Here is a 25,099-nt window from a genome sequence, read left to right as displayed (position 1 = left end):
TGGAAAGTGTTCGCTCTGTGCTCTCCTGAAGTCAACAACTATCACTTTAGTTTTATCAAGATTCAGAGACCGGTTCTTTGCTCTACACCAGGCAGGATATCTTTGGCTTAATATGGGATTGGATCTGGCATTTTTCATGGCTTACAGAGAAAACAACTTCCATGCTATATATTAGTGCAGACCAGTAAAAAATCTGACTATTTGGCTACTTTTACTTTATTAATTACCTTTTTTATTTATCCTGATGCTGCATGATTGACACACCCCACACAATTCCTTGACTCTGTCCACTGATATGGACGAGGTTTACCATATTCTGTCCAACATGGTGAAAGATACAGACTCAGAGACCTATTTCCTATCTATTCTTCAGCACTTGCTGCTCATCAGGAATGACTACTATATCAGGTGAGAATAATTTCCCAAAATCAAAAACCCAATCTGTTTTTACTAATATAAGAAGACATTACTGTGTTCTTCTTATATTGTTCATATATTCATAGTAAGTATGTGAAACCCTGATCTAATGACTCTGAAAAAAAGCAAATTATAGTGGCGGTTGGCAGCATCAAGTCATCTCAGTTTACCAAAACACTATGCACACAAACCCTCCATATCTGCACTTTACTATTAATTTCCAAATGTTCCACATACTTTTACTGAAACTGTAGAAGCCAGAAATCTAATGGTAAAAGGTTATTTTGCATTTCCAGCCTTCACATATTGGAAATATTTTTTAATGTACTAAATTAAATTAATTGGTTTGGAATCATGTTCCAACTAATGTTAAAAGGAACCATTACATTCACTGCACACTTTTGTTTCAGGGACAGTAATGTCATTAATTAATCTCTATGCCACATCTGACACAGTCTGTAGTAGAGTCTAAAGGATTTGCTGATTGACTGATAATCAAAGCCATCAACCTGAATGAAAGAGTGCATTATTAGTATTCATATTTATATTATTGTTAGTTTTATTTTGAAAACAAAAAACACCCAAATTCCTACCTTTGAACCAAGATAGTCGTATAACCAAGATTAGATCAAGATAGTCTTTTTCTTTAGGTAGTCTTTTAGGGCATGATAAATAGGAGGTACATGAGAACGAGAAAACATGGAGCACATGGCTTTGCCTTTGACCAATGTGAGGATTACATTGTGAATTAGATTAGTGAGACTGATGTGTAACACTGGTCGGATGAGAAGGGGGAGGGAAACTAAGAACTGAGTGTGATGCTGTGGTGAGATGGGTGCATGCTGTCTACACTGGTAAACTCTGACAGTTCAAGGTCAGCCTTTTCCTTTTTCCTACATATCTGTACCAACCTGGAAAGATGGTATTCAAGCCACATAACGTAGCAGAACTTATATTTATAATAAAATGTGTATTGGTTGGTGTAGGAGCAGGCAGTGCAACAAAAAATCACGGGTGATTCCCGCAAGTCACTTTATGTTCAGCATTTGCATTTGCTTAATTACAAGTATAAGGCATTCGTTAAGTTAGTGATGTAAACATAAATACACAGACATTGACAATAACTTCCTCAGTAACAGTGAAATAACTGACCACAAATCACAAATTCTAAATGTTGCTTTAAATTCAAATATAAAATACACACTAAAAGGTCATAATATGTATATGCTTTATGCATGCACTCTGACATTCAAGCCTGGACATTGTCAAATCCCATAGTCAAGTCACCATGTAGCTTCATGCAGAGTTATCACTGATTTCACTACACACTGTATTGTTTTAGTGACATATAAATACAATGACATATAAATGTTTAAATATGTGTCTTTTTCAGACCTCAATACTACAAGGTTATTGAAGAGTGTGTGGCTCAAATTGTTCTTCACCGCAGTGGAATGGACCCTGACTTTGGTTACAGAGAGAGACTAGAAGTAGACTTCACCCAACTCATTGGTAAGTTAAGTATAGCTACTCTTTAAGTCTAGCTGGAACATTCCAAATACTGTAGCACTTTATTTACATCCTAATTTTATAGAAATTGCAAATACAATTATACAATTATTATTATACTGTTCCATACACATTAAACAATATACTGAAGAATAGATGCAGTGTGTGAACAGCTACACTCAAGCTTCCAATAACATAATACTTAAGCCTCTTACATACTTTTTGAGCCAAATCTGACCTATTCTGACATTTATTGAAGCATGACCATTTAATGAAACAACAACCAAAATATTTTCTGGCCTGAAATTTGATAGCACTTCATAAATTTATGGAATTTCATAAAATTATGGAAACCAATATTTCCATATTTTTTCCTACAAGTACTAGCTTCTCTCCAATTTAATTATATGTTCAAAAGGAGCATATTTCTAAATAGATTCCTATAAGGTATTTGGAACTTATAGGTTTTGAAAAACAATAACAGTATAATTATAACTGGGCATATACCAGTTTGGAAAGCGTAGTGACAGTCAAGGTAGGCCTTGACAATCTCATGAGATCATTTACTGTACATGTGAAAACAGACACATTTAGGGGTTATTACAGTGTACTAAATACAAATGTGGAAACACAGGAGATACAAATGCTTTCAAAAAAATATTCATTTGCAAAACTCAGACTTCTACTTCAACTATCATGAGAAAAATCAGTATATACCTATATATATATATATGTCCTGTGGTCATATAGCCTACACCATCTTTATGTAGAGCAATACTACTTTTTCAGATTCTCTGAGAGTTCTTTGCCATGAGGTGCCATGGTGAAATTCCGGTGACCAGTATGAAGGGAGTGAGAGCAATAACACCAAATTTAACACACCTGCTCCCCATTCACACTTGAGACCTTGTAACACTAATGAGTCACATGACACCAGGGAAAGAAAATAGCTAATTGGGCCCAATTTGGACATTTTCACTTAGAGGTGTACTGAGTCATTCTCTGAGATGGGTGCCTTTTGGGTCATACCTTTTCTTTTAATATACCTTAAATAGTTATATTTCTGATCATTTCATGTGATAGTGGATTAGTCAAACCTTTAAGAAAATACATTTTCCCACCTCAGGCATGAAATTCTAATCGATATTGAGTGTTTTTTCTTACTGAAAGTTGTTTTGGAGTTCAACCACAGATCACTTGGACCCTGTTTAAATATGATTTAAAAAGATTTTCAAGTAAATTCTTGTAGAAGCTTTTCAATGAGATTTGTTTGATATAATTTATTGCATGTAGAATTTTATTTTTAAATACTCACCATTTGAATACCAAAACAGGTCATGAAAACTTTATCTAACATTGGTCTTCATATCTTATCACTAAATATGCATTCACATTAGAATTTAATCAGGCTTTCATATTTTTCAGACTGTCCTGTAAATTCTGCACACAGCAAAACAAACATTGAACTAATTTGTCTTCTTATCACAAAAATATTAATAAAAACTATCCAATAACAGGGTTTAACTCAGCATAATGGGGTTGAAAATGATAACAGGGTTGAAGTGATGATCATTATTTCAATATAGCATGGATTTCTTACCTGTAAAATTAATGATATCCCATTCAGTAAAATTGTATTATATTAAAGTTGGCAAAAACAAACAAACATTTTAGTAAGTATTTAACATTAAATCAAAAGCATTAAGCATTAATTAATCACAAACATCAATCGATCTTTCCATTTGGTCCAAAAAATCCCTTATAAAAACAACATAGGCTATGGAAAACTACCTTGCTGGGATCTCATTTTGATTAAAACTTGTTTTTAGTGCTTAACACTGAACTTAGAAAACAGGACTGAGAGTTGTCCATCAAATCATTCTTTATTCAGAAAGCCTGGCCCAAACATCTGTTTGAATTTCCATGTGCCGTGTTGTCACAGCTTAGGAGGTGGGATGAGCTCAAGCACATCATCAAAAACATACCAAAGCACATCCTCAGGAGCAGGCCAAAAGAACCTGTTTGACCCGACATGGTGCATGCATTTTTCTTGCGCATGCGTTTCATCCATCGCAAGTATTATTCCTGGGAACAAATCTTTATCATATGTGAGCACACACCACTGCCCTAGCACCTCTGGGTCTTCCCAATGGATTCGTGTCTGCCTCTGTGACACAGCATCTGGCACCTTCTTAACAAAGCTGAAATGTTTTGTGTTCCAACACTCACATTGTAACTGCTTCCGGGTCGAGCACATACAGTACAGCTGACATCATGAGACAGTATCTCTCCTGGAGCAAGAGTTACCACCTGATGTATCCGCATGGTTGCTGGGACTGCTGGTAGGTTTGATGGCATCCTCTCAATTGCCTGCTCAACAGTATCATCATTGACAAAGAACAACTTGATCGATGTGTTGGTCTCCAAAAGGGCCTCGAAGAGCTCATGTGCATCTTGGATGTCCCGGCCATGGCTTATTCGCATGTCTGCAGTCCTCTTCAAGGCTGCTCCAACACCATCTGGTGCTCCTTTGCCATGGCTGGCCTCAAAAAAATTCCATGTCCCTGCCTTAATGCCTCTTTTCGCCAGCTCAGTGCTAAAAAGGAAAAAAATTGCCCTTCTGCTTGTACTGGGTACAAGGACTAAAGAAGTGTATCACAGAAACCTCTGGGTGTGTTGCCTGCACATAATCCAATACAGGGTTCAGATGCTCCCAAATAGCTGCTGGGCTTTTGTGCTTTGATGGAGATATTGTGCTAAAGCAGGTTGATTCTTTGCTACCGCCTACACAAAGAATCCCTGTATGTAGTGTCGCCTGTTGATGAGATAATCCAAAGTGCACTGCTTGGATTTCAGAACCGTACTTGCAGGTGAAGTTCTCCGAAAAATCTATGTGAATTAGACATTCATCAGTAGCCATGCTCTTTCTCAGCTCACGGTAGTAGGCATACTGTTGCCTAATATTGAATGAATGCTTCCAGAACTTGCTTAGGTGTGTGTGGAACTGCTCAGCAAGTTGCTCCTGGGTTCCCTCAACAATTTGTATAACGGATATCTTTACTTTTGGCCCCTCCTGATCATCCATATTTGCTTTCTCTTCTGTCCCCCACTGAGTATAGGACACTTTTTTTACATTGTCATACATACTGGAGAGGGGAACTGTTTTATCTTTACAGTTCTCACACTCCCCATACATACAATCCTTGTGAGTGGTATCACAGGACACAGTTTTAGTAAGTCTCTCAAGATCTGAAGTCTCAATCAACGTCAGCTGATTAAGCTTTTCTGCTAGAAAGCTTAACTTTTCATGCAGTTTGCACTGGCATGTCTCACGATCAGACAAAGGGGGTGCACAACCCATTTTGATTATCCGGACTTTGTGGAGGGATGTCGCTATTCCTCAAAGCTTCCCTCTTCTTCTGTCTTTTTTTAGCATCCCTCCACATCTTTCGCTTATGTCGTTTATCTCTGTCACCCAGATCGCTTATTTTTTTCTTTTTCCCTGCCTCTGTGTCTCTTTTCCACCTTTCACGCTCACTCCTGAGATATGTTTCCCTTCTCTCTGCGTCTACATCTCTTCTTGCTCTGTACTGTCTCTGCCTTTCTGCTGCTGTTTTTGCCATTGGGATGTCTGAAAATATTGAACATAAAATACCATAATCGATTATTTCTAACAGTTCACATCACAATACAAGTCTACAATTGAGTAATCTACTAAGAAGTGTCAAACATTCAACCCTGTCACAACGATTCAACCCTGTTATAATAAAAAATGTGACGGGGTTGAATGTGACGGGGATGAATGTTTTTGACAGTGAAAAACATGAAATATAGGTAAGAAAAGATACTGACACTTGCCTTTCTTTGCAGAATGTTCTTCAAGAGACTTGTGTGATGTCACTTCCTGGATGTGATGCCACAGGGATTGATCCATTATTTTTATAGGGGGTAAATAGTATGGCGTGACGGGGTTGAAAACAAACTGGAAGACGTGTATAAATATTGCAATTTCATATATAACTAGATTTGTAAAGTTCGTTGCGACAAACTTTGATGTTGGCTTTGACGAGGCAAGTATTCGCAAAGGCCGGTGCTTTTTGGAGGCGAGTGGACATAAGGGTCAGTGTTACTTTTGGAGGCAAGTGGACAGAAAGATAGGGTGCCAAAACATTTGGAGGCAAGTGGAGACAAGCATGTGACATCATCCAAATACTCCTGAGGAAGTTCCCCTCATTGTTCTGAGTGTTTTGATATGTCACATGTCCATGTTGTAAAAAGTTTTTTGATTTTGCATATTTTGGGGGCGGGGCTGCGGCACAACCGGAAGGCCAGTTGGTACACCAATTTAAAACTTTGTTCAGAGTATCACCCTAAAGGAGCTGGCCGAGTTTGGTGTAGATAGTTCGAAAGCTTGGCAAGTTATAAACCTCCAAAGTTTATAATGGGAGTCTATGGGGGAAAAAGGCCAATTTGAGACCCAGTACCTTAAGTACCGGTACTCGGATCGTTTAAAAAAGTAATAGCAACAAACTTCAGACTGGGGTCTACAACATATCCGAATTTGGTGCATGTGGCTCAAAAGCCCTAGGCCGCATTACATTTTATAAATTTTTGTCTAAGCTGAAATAGGAAAACAGAATGTTGGCTTCTACAAAGCCAACATAATGAATGTATTTTTATACATTATGTGAGTGTGTGTGTGTGTGTATATATTTATATATATATATATATATATATATATATATATATATATATATATATACGTATATATATATACGTATATATGTATATTTTAGTTAAAGTAGACCAACATATGATTATATTAGCAGCAACCTTTTGGTATTAATTGCAGTTTTTATTTGTTTGATATTCAATGAAAATTTAATGATGGTTAGTGAGGACATGCAAACATGCTTGTTGTCTACTACTTAGGCAACCCATTATCTTTAAATTAAAATAAAAAAAAAGCAATTGTGTTGAATTATAATGCAAAGGCACCTGGTTCTATCAATTGACAGCATTAAAATGCATTTTGTGATTTCCTTCAATTGAAAATCTTTGAAGTAAGTTTGGGGGACTTGAAGGGCACCCAATTCAGAGAATCACCCTATTCACTTTTGTGGCCAGCGGTTTAGACATTAATGGCTGTTTGTTGAGTTATTTTGAGGGGACAGCAAATTTACACTGTTATACAAGCTGTACACTCACTACATTACATTGTAGCAAAGTGTTATTTCTTCAGTGTTGTCACATGAAAAGATATAATATAATAATAACAAAAAATGTGAGTGGCGTAATCACTTCTGTGAGATACTGTATATATTTAAAAATAGACACCCATAGCAAATGTATGCTCACCAATACTATACGGCCAAATTTTGTTGGACAACTGACAATCACACACACATATATATGTTTTGTTGAAGAATCCCTTTTCCAGACACTAAACCTAAGATGTGATAATAAAGACAAGAAAAATATTTAATCCATGCATCAAGAAATAAGTTTATACCATGTACTACTGAGTGAAGGTCCATATGTATCTCTTTTACACTTAATCCTGTATTGTTATTCATAAGTAAACAGTTCTTCTTCTTCTTCTTCTTCTTCTTCTTCTTCTGAGGTGAATACAAGCAAAAACAATAGTGTTGACTAATAATAATGTGACTTTCAGATCAGTGTGTAGATAAGGCCAAATTGGAGGAGAGTGAACAGAGAGCAGCTGAATTCTCCAAAAAGGTAAAGCTATCAATTACTGTGTTCTTGGGACATTTTTATGATGCTTTATGCCTAAAAACATAATTTCAACAGAAAAACAGCTTTATTCTGATTAGGGGTTAGGCACTAGCTTTCATCTCAGCTATATTATATAAATAAGTGTGTGAAAAATTACTGTTGATGATCCATTCCTGTATGGTTATTTGTGTTATATTGGCACAGTATGACAACCATTTAAATTTAGTACACAAGCAGATATGTGATCATTCAGAATTTTTTTCCTTGGCTCTATGCTTTGTTAGCATTTAGCTTACCCCCAACTTATTTCTCAGAAGAAAAGGCTTCAGAATAAACAGTTAATAGATACAGTGTGGAGACACCAAGAGAAAATTTCAGTTTCCTCTGAAGGTTTGGGGGTGGCAAGGCCAATTCTTTTGTTTTTTGGCTGTACACTTGATGACATTTTATTTTGAAACCAAAAGATGAAAACAAGATCAGATTTTTAGATTAATTGCCTTAACTACCTGAGTGATTCACCTGTCTGTATGTGGTAAACTTCATAATTGTTTGAGAGTTAGAAATTAAGGAATAATTGGTGATGTGGGTTTGTGAGAGAGAAAGTGTGTTCATTAGAACACACAGAATCACAGTTTTATGTGTGTGCATGTGTGTTTGCATATGACTTTTTATAGTTTGATGAAGAGTTTAGTGCACGGCAGGAAGCACAAGCTGAGCTGCAGAAACAGGAGGAGAAAATCAAAGAGTTGGAGGGGAAGATCACCTCTTTACAGAGTCAGGTAACATGCAGGCACACACACACATGCCCCACATAAACAGAATTTCAAATCCTTTCAAAGACATGCATACAAAAAAGTTTGAACGATACAATTGTACCTGAATGCACCTACAGACCCAGTAAGCAAGATATCTGCTCCACTTTTACATGATTCCTGTAAACATCCGCACTTCATGTCTATAAATAGCCATTTCTCAGTTGTATGAGCATATTAGCCCATTTCTTTTTTGGGAAAAGTAACTTCTAATGCAGTTGCTAAGAAATATTGGCTTATTCTGTAAAATGAAACCTTTTTTATCAGATTTATTAAACTGATGATTTAATAAACAGCCAATCTTCTTGTTGATTTTATTCTGTTGAATTGCTTGGTTGTTCCATTTTGTTTGTCCTTCATTTCTTTCCAGATCAAATTCACAAGGCTTCTCGCAGATAATGCTTTCTATTTCCTACTTAAAAATAATCTGAAATCTTTAGGGCATCTGTAGGCCCAAAAAGAGAATAGTTTGCCTTCTTGTAGAATGAATAAAACTAAAACAAAAAAAAAAAAACAACGATGGAATGGCATCTGCAAAAGAAACCTTTTCCCGACTAGTTGCAAATGCCCTTACTTTTTCTTCTTGGCTCTGCACTTGCTTAGGTACCCTCTCTGTGTTTGCACATCAATTTGTTTCCTCCCATTTTGAGATGAGTTGGCATCATCTGTTTGTGTGTGTGAGTGTTAAGTTGTAAATACTAGAAAGATTGGAGTCTACGCAGATTTTGGTAATGTGAGGGATAATGACTATAATGTTATTGTTAATGTTATGTTAACATAAATTTTAATCATTAAGTAATAAATTGAATATTGTAATAGGTAGCATATTACAATATGCTACAATACACTTTCTTCCTCTGATGAAGTATTTTGTTGTTTTGACAATGTCTTTTGTGTCATTGTCTTGCTGAATGAGGAAGTTGCTTCAAGTTGGATCAATTGGAGGAATTTTACAGGGAAACATTAACTTTTGAAAAATGCATGGTTGGTACAAAGATTTTAGTATGTCTGCAAAGGTTGAAGTGTGGTCATCAAACATATTATATAACCTATTACTACGAATTAACAGTGATTTACATTTAATAGGTTTTGGGGAGGGATCCACTGCTGTATGCTGCTGTCTCATTGAAATTGGTCAATTGGGACACTATTCATTTTATATCTTATAAGGTATAGACTGAAAATTTTGTATTGATGACATGACTACAGGACAACATCACCTGCCTATAAGGGTTATGCTTTCCATACAGAACAAATTTGTTCTGAACAAATTTTGTGCACATTTTCAAGCTTATTTAGATTGCGTATCATCCCAATTGCTACACGGACGATGCCATTGCTACTGTACCACTCTCTAACTGGCCTTTACACCCCTGGACAAAAAGAACACATATACAAATGCTGTTCATAGACTCAAGTTCAACATTTATTATGATTATCTTTCAGCCCCTGATTGAGAAGCTGAGTTTGCTGGCCTTGAACATCTCCCTCTCCAAACTTGATCCTGGATCCTCATTCAATATGAATTGAGAACAAAATCTTGAAAACGACCACACTGAGCACTGGGGCCCCTCAGGGCTGTGTGCCCAGCCCACTGCTGTTCACTTTGCTGACTCACGAATGCGCAGCAATGCACAGCTCAATCCACATAATCAAATTTGGAGATGACAAGAATGTGCTGGGTTTCATTATCATTATCAATATTAGTTAACATACAGAGAGGAGGTGCAAAAGCTAACAAATTCAAATAAACTTTTTTATCTCCAAGCGGGGGGGGGGGAGTTCTGATAATGCAGTACTTATGATAAGAAGCAGTAAATATAATTATGGTGAGTTGTTGATCAGGGTGATTCTTGTGTCGTACAAGTCCTGGAGAGTGGGCAGGGGGGCGCCAATTATTTTTTTCTGCTGTTCTAACCATGTGTTGCAGTCTGTTTCTGTCCTGTTTTGTTGCTGCACCAAACCAGATGGTGATGGATGTGCACAGGACAGATTCTATGACTGCAGTGTAGAACAGCATCAACAGCTCCTGTGGCAGACCATATTTCCTTAATTGACGTAGAAAGTACATCCTCTGCTGGGCCTTTTTTATGATGGAGTTTATGTTGCACTCCCATTTCAGGTCTTGGGAAATGGTAGTGCCCAGAAACTTGAAGGCCTCCACAGATGACACCGGACTGTTGGATATTGTGAGGGGGAGAAGTGTTGAGGGGTCTTTCCTAAAGTCCACTATCATCTCCACAGTTTTGAGGGTGTTTAGCTCCAGACTGTTCTGACTGCACCATAGCACCAGCCGCTTTACCTCCTGTCGGTATGCAGATTCATTGCCATCTTGGATGAGACCGATGAGCTTAGTATAATCTGCAAAATTCAGGAGTTTAACAGTTGGGTAACTTGAAGTGCGGTCATTAGTGTAGAGGGAGAATAGCAGTGGGGAGAGGACGCATCCCTGTGGAGCGCCAGTGCTGATTGTCCGAATGCTGGAGGTGACACCTCCCAGTCTCACCTGTTGTTTCCTATCTGTCAGGAAGCTGGTGATCCACTGACAGATGGAAGGGGGTATAGTGAGCTTTAGGAGTTTGGAGTGAAGAATTTCCGGAATTATAGTATTAAAAGCCGATCAGAAGTCAACAAACAGAATTCGGGCGTATGTCCCTGGGCAGTCCAGGTGTTGTAGAATGTAGTGCAGTCCAATGTGTTGACTGCGTCGTCCACTGACCTGTTTGCACGGTAGGCAAACTGTAGGGGATCCAGCATCTGTTCTGTGACAGACTTTAGGTGGGCCAATACCAGCTGTTCAAACTTCTTCATGACAACAGATGTCAGAGCGACAGGCCTGTAGTCATTTAGTCCAGTGATGGAGGGTTTCTTGGGGACCGGGACGATTGTGGAGAGTTTAAATCGGGAGGGAACTTCACACAGCTCCAGAGATCTGTTGAAGATAATGGTGAAAATGGGAGCCATTTTGGGCCAGGGGCTTTCCTCTGGGCCAGGGGCTTTCCTTGTCTTCTGTCTCTGAAAGTTCTGTCTCTGTCTCTTGTAGTTTGTGATGTCTTGCAGGCCTTTCCACACTGACACAGGGTTGTTATCTGAAAACCTGCTTTTCAGAGTAGCTTCTTTTGGCTATTCTGATCTCCTTCATCAGTAGGTTCCTGGCCTGCTTATACAGAGTTTTGTCTCCCCCTCTGTAGGCATCTTCCTTGGCTTGTCAAAGTGTTTTGAGTTTGGCTGTGAACCATGGCTTGTTGTTGCTGCATTTGCAGAACGTTTTGGTTGGCACACAAACGACTTCACAAAAACTGATGTACGATGTCACAGTGTCAGTCAGTTCATCCAGGCTGTCAGTTCCAGCCTCAAAGATACTCCAATCAGTGCAGTCAAAACAGTCTTGTAGTTCCTGCTTTGCCTCACTGGTCCATCTCTTCACTGTTTTTACTACAGGCTTAGTAGATTTTAGTTTCTGCCTGTATGTTGGAATAAGATGGACCAAAAAGTGATCAGAGTTCCCCAAGGCTGCCCTGGGTACAGAACGATATGCGTCCTTAAGAACTGTGTAGCAATGATCCAGTGTATTTTTCTCCCTTGTGGGACAATTCATATGCTGTCTGTATTTTGGAAGTTCAAGTGTAAGTTTTGCCCTGTTATGTAAAGATTAATATAATAGAAGAATTCAATTAATTAATATTAGATATATTTAAATGTGTATGTATTTATCCCCAAGCCTGGGATGCAAGCCTGAGGTGACTGAGGTGACTGTGGCAAGGAAAACCTCCCTTGGATGGTAAAGGAAGAAAAATTGAGAGGAACGTAGCATGTAGAGATGATATAATTGGGTCTATATGATCATATTTTCTTGTTCTGGTTTTGGACTAACTGTAGCCTATTTCAAGTTCAATTTCAAAGTGTTTGTCATATGCACAGACAGAAAGCACGTTTCCCAGCACAATGAAATTCTTACTTTGCCGTCCACACTAAATGTCATACAGTAAAAGTAAAAAATAAAATAGAATAAAAAATAAGAGCAAATAAATAAATAAATAAAAGCAATAAAGATGAGGTACAGTTCTTAATAGAGGCAATAAAAAGTGAGGTAGTGCAGTTCTGAATAAGGCAATAAAGTGAGGTGGTGCAGTTCTTGGTGAGGTAGTGCAGTTCTGAAAAAATGAATGTGCAAAAATGTAATTTAATGTAAACAGTTATGTCCATGTAAACAGTTAACAGTTATGTCCATGCTTGCAAACTCCTGTCAGCTGTTTAGGAGTCTGATGGCAGAGGGGAAGAAAGAGTTCTTCAGTCTTGAGGTCCTGCATTTCACACTTCTGTACCTCCCTCCGTCCTGAGGGTAGAAGTGTGAACAGTCCGTGCTGGGGGTGCATTTATTGAAGATGCAGGACATCCACCTAGTAATGCATTACAATAGTGCAGTCTGGAGGTCATGAATGCATGATCTAGCTTCTCAGCATCAGATACAGATAGGATGTTTCTTAGCTTGGCAATATTTCTTAGGTGAACGAAGGCTGTTTTTGTAATATGGATGATTTTCAACAGACAAGTTGCTGTCTAATATAACACCCAGATCTTTCACTGTTGAGCTACAAGTTACAGTACATCCCTCAAAATGGAAGTTGAATTGTGAGAGCTTCTGTGTACTGTTTTTTGAACTGATAAGTTGTATTTCTCTCTTATCAGAATTTAACAAAAGAAAATTACAGGTTATCCAATCTTTTATCTCTTTAACACACTCAGTTAATTTAGACAAATTATATGTTTCATCTGGTTCTGATGAGATATATAACTGGGTATCGTCAGCATAACAATGGAAACTAATCCCATGCCTTTTAAGGATGTTTCCTAAGGGAAGCATGCATATTGAGAAAAGAAGAGGTCCTACAACTGATCCTTGAGGGACCCCATAATTAACTGCCAATAAACTGGAGGATTTCCCATTTAAATGGCGGTGTGGTGCCAACAACCTGTCTCTAAATTTGAACAAATCTCAAGAGATAGTTGTTGACCCCAGCACAAATATTATCAACTAAACATCAACTGCCACATCGGGAGGAGGAAGACAGACCCAGATACAGGATAGCTTCAAATAAACAGGGTTTAATAAATAATAATACATAAAACAGGAACATGGACTGAAACTAAACAGGACAAAGGACGAGGGTACACTGACGTTACATTGATACTGACGAATACACTGACGATGATTCCACCCTGCCATCAGCAACACGGCACGGTTATATATACATGACGATTAATACATGGGGAACAGGTGTGTAGAGAAGGGGAAGAGTAAACAAAGGCGGGGAAGACACGTGACACGGAACATAAACAGACGCACATGGCCAAAAGTCCTAACATCAACTCATTGGAGATTGCCAAGAGCACCAAATTCCTTGAGAGCATCTCTTTAAGCAGCCTTGTTTTTCTGTGTTTAACAGTGTTTCTAGGGCTTAGTTAACATGAAGAATACATCATTTTCATTTGTGATTCAAATCTAAATGTAACTATTAACTTATTTGTGATTACTCTCAGAGAAAGCTGTGTCCAAGTATTGGGCAGCAGATACTGCTTAAAGCTTTTTAGAGGGCTAGTTTCTGCTTAGCCCCTTGAAGGACAGAATTCTCCCGCTTTTATAAGCTTTTTGGGATATATATATATATATATATACGTGTGTATATGTATATATATATATATATATATATATATATATATATATATATATATATATATATATATATATATATATATATATATATACACGTGTATATATATATATATATATATATATATATATATATATATATGTATGTATGTATGTATGTATGTATATAATAAACACACATTTTGTGTTTAAAATATATATATAAAATATATATATGTATAAAACATATACATATATATACATATACATATATATATATACATATACATATATATATATATATATATATATATATATATATATATATATATATATATATATATATATATATATATATACATATATAAATATATATATGTATATATATACATGTGTATATATACATATATATATATATATATATATATATATATGTGTGTGTATGTATATAATAAACACACATTTTTGGGGAAAAAATTTTGCCTTTTAGCCTCCTCTTTACAAAAAATCAGCTTCCACTGTATCTTTCCAGCCTTGTTTCACCAATTAGCTTTAATGCTCTAATGCATATAATAGTTATATTATATCCAATCTCAGTGCTAATGGAGACCTTGGATAAGACCTTGAATAAGTACTGACATTCTTTGATGACTCTGGTTTTCTCTCATTTGTCTACAGGTTGCAGTTGGTGGTGCTCAATGTATTCTAAAACCACCAGAAGGTATTACATGTCTGCAACTGCCACCTCCTCCTCCCCCGCCACCAGGAGCACCTCCTCCACCTCCTCCTCCTCTTCCAGCTGGTATGGGACCTCCTCAACCTCCACCACCACCACCACCACCCCCTCCTACTGCCGGAGTTCTTGCACCTCCTCTACCTTTCCTTGCCCCAGGACTCCCTTCAGTACCAGCTGTCCAAAAATTACCATATGGCCTACAGCCAAAGAAAATCTATAAACCTGACACAGCCATGAAGAGGGCCAACTGGTGCAAGGTAAGGAAGGTCACAAAATCCAGATCAAAATGTAATGTAAGAGAAAGAGTTAGTATAATATGGTATAATATCTCTGTTAATTTCATCATAAACTCTGAAATCTTTGCTTTTTATAGTTTAGCAACTTTTTCTGAACTATTTGTTGAAAAGTGAGCAAAGTTCTCAGTCAGCACTAAAGCTGTAAATTACCTGGTAAAAGAAAAATACATATTCTCTGTGTGTATTCCTTTGAAAATTAAATTCTTGTCTTGCATTGAAGTGCCAGTTAGCAGAGATGGGGGACTCGAGTCATATGACTTGATTCGAGTCAGACTTAAGTCTCAAATTTGAGACTTGAGACTTGCTTGACAATTATTAAAAAAGACTCGGCTTGACTTTGACTTGACATTCATGACTTGAGACTTACTTGTGACTTGAGTTAAAAGACTCGAAATAACTTGTTTTTTTTGTTGTTTTTTAATCTATTTTTGAACGCACGCAAGAGCGTAATATATCCACGTGACACAGCAGGCAAGCAGAGCAGTGGCGGAGCCAGAGGGGTGTCCCTGACATCTGATTGGCCACACCAGGTGCCACCCCGAATTTTTATTTGATAGCATTGGAAGTTTGATGCTGATCAACATCTCATTTCACCTATCAAAAGAAGTCTTCGTTTGACGTTTGGTTGCGGCGCCGCTCAACATTTCAAATCCATTAATCAATGACAATAAAGAGTTGAGAGGTAGAGAAGTATACTGTAACAGACTAATACTAAAACATCAAATTTCGGTAAGTTTTGAGATTAAACATCAGGATTTAGTTTTCCAGAAAAATATTTCGAAAGTTACGTCGCTATATAAATTGACGTTAGACGCTATTAACAGATTAATCAGACAAGAGAGATCAGTTCGTTCCCCAGTTTAGCCATAATATACATAATATACATAATATACCTAAAGTTGCCTTGGCCACCCCATGTCTAAAACTCTAGTTCCACCACTGAAGCAGAGGGAGAGCACGCACTAACTAATAAACCTCAACAGTCGTGACGAAACATGGAAGACGCTACAATAATTAACCAAAAAAAATTACGTTCAGGTACCGGGATTTTGTGATAGACAGGACTCCCTGCAGTTTTGGGCTATGAACAGACACACCCTCCCCTCTTTGTTCAAGGTAGCGGTAAGAGTTATGGCCATCCCTGCATCAAGTGCACCTGCTGAACGTGTATTCAGCCATGGTGGGGTGATAATGCGACCACTTCGCTCACAATTGAGTGACAAAGTTTTATCAAATTTAATTTTTTGCAAGTGCAATGTGTCACTTATTGGTCTTCAGTGTTAGGCTTTGAGTGTACATATATATATATATATATATATATATATATATATATATATATATATATATATATATATATATATATATATATATATATAAACCTAAATATAAAAATAAAAACTCAGCATTGCACACGCGCATGCACACGCACACACATTCAATTTAAAGGTATAGTTCACCCAAAGGTGAAAATTCTTTCATCATTTTCTCACCCTCATGATGTTACAAACCTGTATAAGTTTCTTTGTTTTGATGAACACGGAGGAAGATATTTTAAGGAATGTTTGTAACCAAACCATTCATGAGCCCCATTCACTTCCATAGTGGGGGAAAAAAGAATACTATGGAAGTGAATGGGGCTCATGAATGATTGTTGTTATTCTGTTGTTAAAAAGGAAGGATCTAATTTAAGGATGTGTTCATGTCCCATTAAAAGGGAATGCCTGTTCAAAAAATGCCATTTGGTTGCATAGAAACCATTGCACTTTTTTTATATATACTTTTCCATGGTCTTCTGCCATGTTTGAGGCATATTGAAAATTTTCATGCTTTTATGGTGCATTAGTTCAGCTACATTTACATCTTAGGCTTTGTAGTTTTGATTTTTATTCATTTTTAGATTTTTATTGTATTTACAACTCACCTGTATGTGGACACCTTTTAAAAATAAATGCATATAATAATTTTTTGTTGCAAATAAAACTCTCATAGCGTTTTAAATACTGTAAATACCACAAATACTGTAGATTTAACTTTGTTTAATATATACATTTAGTTAAATCATCAAACATCTGTATGACTTGCCAGTGACTTTCTTGACTCAAGCTACGACTTGACTTGAATTGCTTGACATAAAGCAGTGACTTGACTTGACTTGACTTGACACTCACAAAAATTAACTCGGACTTGCTTGAGACTTGAAGGTTGAGTCTTGAGACTTACTTGTGACTTGCACATGTGTGACTTACTCCAACCTCTGCCAGTTAGCAATTGCTGCCTTGTGTGCTTGCGAGGTAAAATTCAGCATAATAGAGACAATATTAAAATTCATAATTTTAATCAAAATTTTATTATCTTACTATCTTTTACACAATAATAAATTGTCTCTTGTTTATAGAAGTTGGTGAAGATCAGACAATTCTTATTTTGGTCTTGATAAATAAAAACATAGAATTGAAGGAGGGTGTACTTTATTTTCCCATGAATGTAAATATTAATTAAAAGTTATATTTATCTAGTCCTCTAAAATATTTTGGAATAAATAAATGTAAAGTTTGAAACAAGAAAAGTCTTGGTTAAATTGTGGATCGGGTATCGGTGGTGATTGACCGATCCAAATCCGATACCCGTGGTCATGGGTATCGCACTTTTCAGAGCACCGCCAGTCGAATCCATTCCGCTTGAGGAATGCCCTAATAAATTAAACTCCATTCCGCGTTTTACCTACAGCATTGACCACGCTCCTGCTTCCTGAAATCCATGGGCGTGGGAACCATTATATGTGTGTGGGACAGGACACGCCCATTTTTATTTACTTCCGACGCCCATGCCCGTGGTGGTTGAATAATGTCAATTAACTAACTGTTGCTTGAACTTATAAGAAAAATGGGAATCAAAACTACCAGGCTGGATCAGTTGCTATAATATTTAGTGATTACTCCAATATTGAATATGTCCAGGAGTTTATCTAGAACCACTGTTTTTTTTTGTTAGCAATAGTGGACTTGTACAAAAATAAGGTAAATATTTTTAGATTTGCTAAAAAAAAAAAAACATTCAACAATGCTCATTTCTGACAACATTTAGGACCATTAACCCCAGAATGATCATTGATCACTGAGAACAACATGTTTCCTAGTATGATAATGGGATATCAAAGACACACTTATATTAAATATAAAAATAAAATTCATTCATATTCCACCCATGAAAAATTGAGCGGAAAATAAATGGCTATTTCAGGGCAGAGAAAATGGTGTTTAAATCCTCCCAGTAAACTAGATATAAACTGGTATATATTGTCATACAGTAGAGGTTAACTGCTTATTTTATAAACTGTGATGATTAAAATTATTATACTTGAAAAAGAAACCGTTGGTTTCCAAAATGTAACCTTATTCATAAATGTAAGGTTTTCATTTCATGATTTTGTTGAAAAAAATTGTGGTCTACATGGTAACACAAGTGATGTTTACACTAGAGGTGCATAAAAACAGATACTGGTATTAGATATTGGCTCAATATGTTGCACAATACTTATAGTTGTAAAAGACATCCCAATACAAGCAACTTAAATGAAGTTATGCTGTGTGACGTAATGCATGCCAAGCTAGGTCTACATTCTCTCTCTGGGGAAAGCAGATAATTGACATTCAGACATGGTAACTTCTCTACAAGTGGTAACAATTAAGGGAGGCTGTTGCCAAACTAGAACAGATAAGTGAGGATTGGGTGGCTAGATTTAACAGCTGTAGTATGTATATAACTTGGGTAAAAGAGAGACATAAGGAAAGGTTACATGCCACAATTGCTCAGAAGTTCTTTTGTGCTGGAAAAATCTCAGAGGGAAATGAAATGCGTTCCGGATTGTGACATTCAGCTTGATGGGTTCAACTAGTTTTGTACCGACAGAATGGTGCAAGAACTCAGTGTTGCTCTTTGCTTGTTTATAGTGACTGCTCATTAGATGCAGTCTATTTTATTTACTATGGGAATCCACCACTCTTTTCATTGTCATATTGTACATTCCCCCATCGCTAATTCTACGGAGGCACTATGTGAACTCTATGTGGCTATTAGTGATCTGCAGAACACTTAACCGATGGACTGTTTATTATCCTGGGAGATTTCAACCATCATAAATTAGTCCTTCCTAAATTCCTTCAAAATGTGGACAACATATGAGAGGGGCGAGCATGTTGGATCTTGTTTCCAATTGTTACTGCTCATCAGATGCTCTAAACCGGTTCTGAAACAGAGCCAACTCTGTTCTTCAGGTCTGTTTTGAGTGCACTGACTGGTACATGTTCAGGGAAGCTGCAACTAACAGCAATTCCATCAACTTGAAGGAGTACACCGCATCAGTGGCAAGCTATATACTACACACTCCAACTAGAAAGCGCATCGATGACGTGGCTGTCACCAAGAGCATCACCACACACTCCAACTAGAAGCGAAGGATGATTGCATAGGTGTGTGTGCTGCTGAAGTCTATAGACTCTGCCTTCAGGGCAGGTGACAAGACAGCCTTAAGAACAGCAGGGGCCAAACTGTCCCGAGCCAACAAACTGCCTCTGAACATCAACAAATCTAAAGAGCTTGTTGTTGAATTCAGAAGAGCACAGAGTGACACCCTATACCGAACACTGATGGATCCTACGTGGAGATCATCACGGAGAACTCACATGGTCACTCAACAACAGCTCCATGAGCAAGAAAGCCCTGTAGCCGCTCTACTTTCTGTGAAGGCTGAGGAAAGCAGATCTTCCATTCCCTATCCTGAGCAGCTGCATCACTGACTGGATCAGGAATTGTACCATCTCTGAATGAAAGTAGTGATGACAGTCTTGGAGGTTATTTTCATCACTCTTTGCATCTGCAATGCCAACAGCATTGTGGATGACCCAACACACACTCATCACTCTCCTACCATCTGGGAAAAGGTACTGAAGCATTCGGCTCTCACAACCAGACGGTGGAACGTTTTCTTTCCTCAATCCATCAGACTCCTCAATACCTAGACTGAACTGGACTGAAAACACACACACTCATATTCAATATACAGCTATGCTTACAGCTCCACTCATGTTAACACTGTTTATACCCTGTTTTGCACACTCATTTCAATGCTGTTTTTGCACATCTCTGTTTACTTGCTACCATCAACTGCTGCTACTGTATGTTTACATATGTTACCATAGTCGTCTTATTGATTACATCTGCTTGTTTGCATAATCAATTACAGACTTCACACTCGTGGTGCTATTTTATATCTTGTAATGCATTGTATTGTCTGTTTGCACTGTCTTGACTGCACTGTTTGCAGTAAGTTGTCCACTGTCTATTTGGATAGGCCAACTCACCTTTCAGTCTGTGGAGAATTCTTTGTAGCAGGGTGGGAGGAGCTTTGTCTCCACAGTTGCATTAAATTGTTAATTAGTGTCTCTTTGTTCAGTGTGGCATCCATGTGGCTCATGGGGAGATTCAGAGTTGATAAGTGCTTGAATTTGTAAGTTTATATTAATTTCTGTATTTCTTTAAATATATTTAAGTTATGTAATGCTTAGTATTATTGTTTGCTTCATATTTGTAATCTTTGTGATTGATTGATTTGTTATGTGTTTAAATTCTAAAATGTTGTTTTGCTTGATTTAGATACCATACAACTCTGGTCTCATGATTGCTTGACAATAAAATGTTAAGGAACTGGATTATTTGGAGCTTCGGGCACACCATCCTGGTAGCACTTTGCCTGAACTAGCATCTATCCTTATCACTAATTTACACAGTCCTTATTTCTGTGTTGGTTTACATTGCACTATCGTCCTGGAGAAACATTGTGTAATGTCACTATGTATTGCGTCAGCTATATATGGCTGAAATGACAATAAAAGCTTCTTGACTTGATAAGGCCTCTCTTTGAGGATGCTGTTAGGCTTCTGCTCATATAATAACTCAAAAGGGTGAAACCCTGTGGAGGCTTGTGGGAATTATACTGCACATAACAATGGCTCTGTAATTGAAATTGAAAAATACGGGTAGGAGAGTGGAGTGTTTTAATTTAATAATGATATGCACCAACAGATATCCCTGTGTGCACACATCAACTTCACCAAACATTTTTCTATGCATCTGAGATCTGAGGGAGCATGGTGCAGTGCAAGGAGTGATAATAGCTTTGAGGTAAGAGGTTGCTGGTCCATTTTTGGCTTTGTAGGCAATCATGGGTGTTTTGAATGTAATGAATGCTGCTACCAGAAGCCAGTAGATGGAGTACAGCAATGGGGTTGTGTCTGAGAATGGGCAGGTTGAAAAGTCAGCTCCCCCAACCCCCACAGTGTGCTGATACAGGAATGCTGCAGGATTGTCCTGCTGTCCTATTTTTGCAGGTACAACGTTGGGCTGGGCCGCAGTTTGCATACCTTACTGCTAGAGAAGGCCCTGGAGAACCTGCCAATTCACATCTGGACATTGAGCAGGTCCTGGATGTGCTGCTTTTGGTTTTAGCAGGGCTGGTGGAATGCCTGGTGCTGGAACTTGTACTAGTTGGTGATGCATTTTTAAGTACCTTTTTTAAGTATCCATTAAGTACAATGGACAAACAGCACTGGCAAATGTATACAGTGGTCTAAGAAGCTTAAGAAGCACACAGAATAAAATAAAGACAAAAAACAAAATATGTAAACAAATCTCATAGCTCTGAATGCAAGTAGCTCATTGTGATTTCATATTATGAATATTAATCGTGAATGATGTGTAAATGATGTGGGTTATTTTGTTACTATTTATGCTTGATCATCAAGAAATATTTGCTGTGTGTCTGTCTCATTTGCAGTATAATTCCAATTGTGTTTTTCTATTTTTTGCAGATAGTGCCTCAGGAGATGACAGAGAATTGCTTTTGGATCAAAGTCAAAGAGGAGAAATTTGAGAACCCTGACCTTTTTGCCCAACTTTCACTTGCTTTTTCATCCAAAGCCAGAGGTAAATAGGATTTTTTTGTATTCTATCCCACTTACTACACACTCAGACCACATTTAAGATAGTACATGATTTTTTTTGGCTCTGTTCTGAGACAATGTGCTATGCTGCAAGAAATGAGAGCAGCACCTCCCCAATTCATATGGTCACCATCCTGCCCCAACAGGTCAGGCTTGCCCTGGAAACTGCTTTAACTATTTTAACAATGCCCACATTGTTTTCAGGGCATGACCTGGAAATTCAGCAATGATTTACAGCTGTAAGCTACATCACCATACGTGACGTGACATATATGGTGACCCATACTCAAAATTTGTTCTCTGCATTTAACCCATCCAAAGTGCACACACAGCAGTGAACACACACACCCGGAGCAGTGGGCAGCCATTTATGCTGCGGCACCCGGGGAGCAGTTGGGGGGTTCGGTGTCTTGCTCAAGGGTACATCAGTCGTGGTATTGCCGGCCTGAGACTAGAACCCACAACCTTAGGGTTAGGAGTCAAACTCTCTAACCATTAGGCCACCTCATTTGAAAGGGGCCAGAGCATATTACTCGGACCTTTGCTTTTGCTAACTTCATCACATCTGCAATATTACTCTTAGTAACATCTGACGAAGGCATTTATTAATAGCTTCTATATGTCAAACTACCTTTGAGAACCTATACTTGCCTAAGACTTTAATACCTGTCATGTCTTCATTCTGGCTCCAGTATACACTTAATAAATGCTGCTGGAGTCCTTAAAGTCCTAGCTAATTTAGAATGCCTTAAGATGGAGCCTTCTGTAACCTGATTCTCAGTGGGTGCTTCAACGAGCAGAGCAAACCTATTACACTTGTGAAGAGGAGAGGAGTGCTGCTCCTATGAGTGAGCATTAGCATTAGCTGTGGCTTTGCGACTATGTCGACTTTCCCCTAAAGACACTGCACTCACTATCAATAACATTATCTAGTGTTTGGATATGCACCTCTATTGCTGCAATTTATCTATCAGAAATCCAATCACCACATGTAAAACTACAGCTAGCGATGAAGGAAAAATTTCTAATCTTGCTACATCTTACACATTAGACATGTTCTACAGCGGAATATTTGCCATACTTGATTACATAACCTTGTTTTTTTGTGAGAATTGTCAGGGGAGTTGAGTGTCGCCCAAATGCAGGACACCAGTATAAACTCAAGATCTTTAATGAAGGTAGGCAGGGGTCAAGGTAGTGGCAAACTGTATAGAAATTAGCAACACAAAGAACAAAGGCTAGGCAGGAAAACAGTACATCAATATCACAGAGAGTCCAGTAATCCAATATTTTGGTAAGCAGAGCAATGCAGGGTGAGCTACAACTAGCATCATGAAAACAGTTTAAAATCCAAAGTAAGAGAAAATGGGGTAATGCAGGACTAGCAAAAAACAGTTTAAGCAAAGTGTTCAATAATCCGGTGCACAGGCAAAGGGAGGTGCAGGAAAATGTGCTGACATTGATATAGTTTAAATGTAGATCTGGCGTGAGTTTTTTCACTTGCTGTCTTTTAGACAGAAAACACAGCATTGTTTGAAAAAGAATGAGTGAAAAATCTAACAAATGAATGCGGCAGCACATAATTATTGATGAAAAAATGGAAAATAAATTAATATAATTAAATGCTGACACAGGCAAGAAACACTCAGCCAACAGGAACTATGTCACAGCATCTCTTCAGGCTCATCTTGATTTATAAGTTCAGTGACTATGTGTTGGATAAAATACTGTACAAGTATTTTAGTATACTTGTCATATAAAATACAAAATACTTTCAAATAAATATTTTTTTAAATAGCACGTTGCATTAGCCTTAATCCTTTGTTTGACGATAGATATTCACTCATTTGTTTAAACAGTAAATTAGAATATCATACCTTTAAGGTGCCAGAACAGAGAAGTGCCTTGATTGTTTTTTTTTTTTTTGTACTCTAATGGATATGGGTCCAGTCACGCCCTAGTAGAGGATGGTGTGTGGTGCAGAACAAGGTGTGATAACAGAAACATCTTTAACATCCTTAGCATAAGGATGGCTTTGTATGTGGCAGGCTAATAATTGAAGAGAAGATATGGGGCTGATGATCTGTAGAGCCTTCTAGATTATTTTGTAGATACAGCAGATGACGCATCTGATGATAACTTGGTCATGAGAGTACAGTAATAGTGGAGATCAATATCAAGTTGTGATAACCTCCACAGTTTCTTAGGTGCTCTAAATTCTTTCCAATATGTTTGTAACATATCCAACAGCCAATATAGCTATTCAATTCTTGGCTATCTAGACTTAGTTAGAGATTGAAAAAAGGTGACTTTTAATTCTGCTATTATTGCCTTGATGACTCTCTACACAGTTATCAAAGCTAGAAGCTATAGGGTTCTGAAACTCAGGTTTAAATTTATAAGGATTTATGATGAAAAAATTTGAATAGAGGAAAATTCAGACAGTTTTATAGTCTAATCACTTAGAGCAGGGGTGTCAAACTCAGGTGTAATTATATTTGGCCCGAGAGATCATATCAAATGTGCATTAAAGCTGGCTAGCTGCATGCTCCGCTAATACTACAAATCCCAGAATGCCTTGCCACTTTATTGACGCGTAGTCACGAACAGCAAGCGCCCCTCATTCTCTGTTGACAGTTGTTAACAAAAGATGGACAATAGGAGCTTTCAAGACAGGTGGGAGAACACAGTTTGCTGAAAAAAGGGCAGAACACAGTTTGCTGAAAAAATCAACGTACTCAGCGCCGAGTTTTCCCAACGATTTGCTGACTTTGAAGCCCAGAAAGGCAGATTTGAACTGCTCACTAATCCATTTGCGATCAACGTGGAAACCAACTCCAAATGGAGCTAATTGAACTCCAGTGTAGTGACACGCTCAAATCAAAGTATGACTCTGTTGGTGCTGCACAGTTTCCATATTTCCTCCCCGACACAATGCCCCAATT

At 37.7% G+C, this 25,099-nt stretch overlaps 1 protein-coding gene across 4 annotated transcripts in view; it reads left to right on the top strand.

The window, feature by feature from the left end:
• The window catches only part of diaph2 (diaphanous-related formin 2), a 206,663-nt gene that overhangs the window by 68,230 nt on the left and 113,334 nt on the right, over nucleotides 1-25,099 (top strand). For all 4 annotated transcript variants that reach the window (XM_060885395.1, XM_060885394.1, XM_060885393.1 and 1 more), the window contains 6 exons: nucleotides 292-408; nucleotides 1,811-1,929; nucleotides 7,601-7,665; nucleotides 8,337-8,441; nucleotides 14,803-15,117; nucleotides 22,023-22,137. In XM_060885395.1, coding sequence (XP_060741378.1) covers nucleotides 292-408; nucleotides 1,811-1,929; nucleotides 7,601-7,665; nucleotides 8,337-8,441; nucleotides 14,803-15,117; nucleotides 22,023-22,137 — 836 coding nt within the window. The remainder of the gene's footprint in view (nucleotides 1-291; nucleotides 409-1,810; nucleotides 1,930-7,600; nucleotides 7,666-8,336; nucleotides 8,442-14,802; nucleotides 15,118-22,022; nucleotides 22,138-25,099) is intronic.

This window comes from Tachysurus vachellii, chromosome 13 (assembly GCF_030014155.1).
Source record: "Tachysurus vachellii isolate PV-2020 chromosome 13, HZAU_Pvac_v1, whole genome shotgun sequence".
Taxonomy (NCBI): domain Eukaryota; kingdom Metazoa; phylum Chordata; class Actinopteri; order Siluriformes; family Bagridae; genus Tachysurus; species Tachysurus vachellii.
The sequence above is the reverse complement of the archived record's forward strand: the minus strand, read 5'-3'. Positions and strand labels throughout refer to the sequence as shown.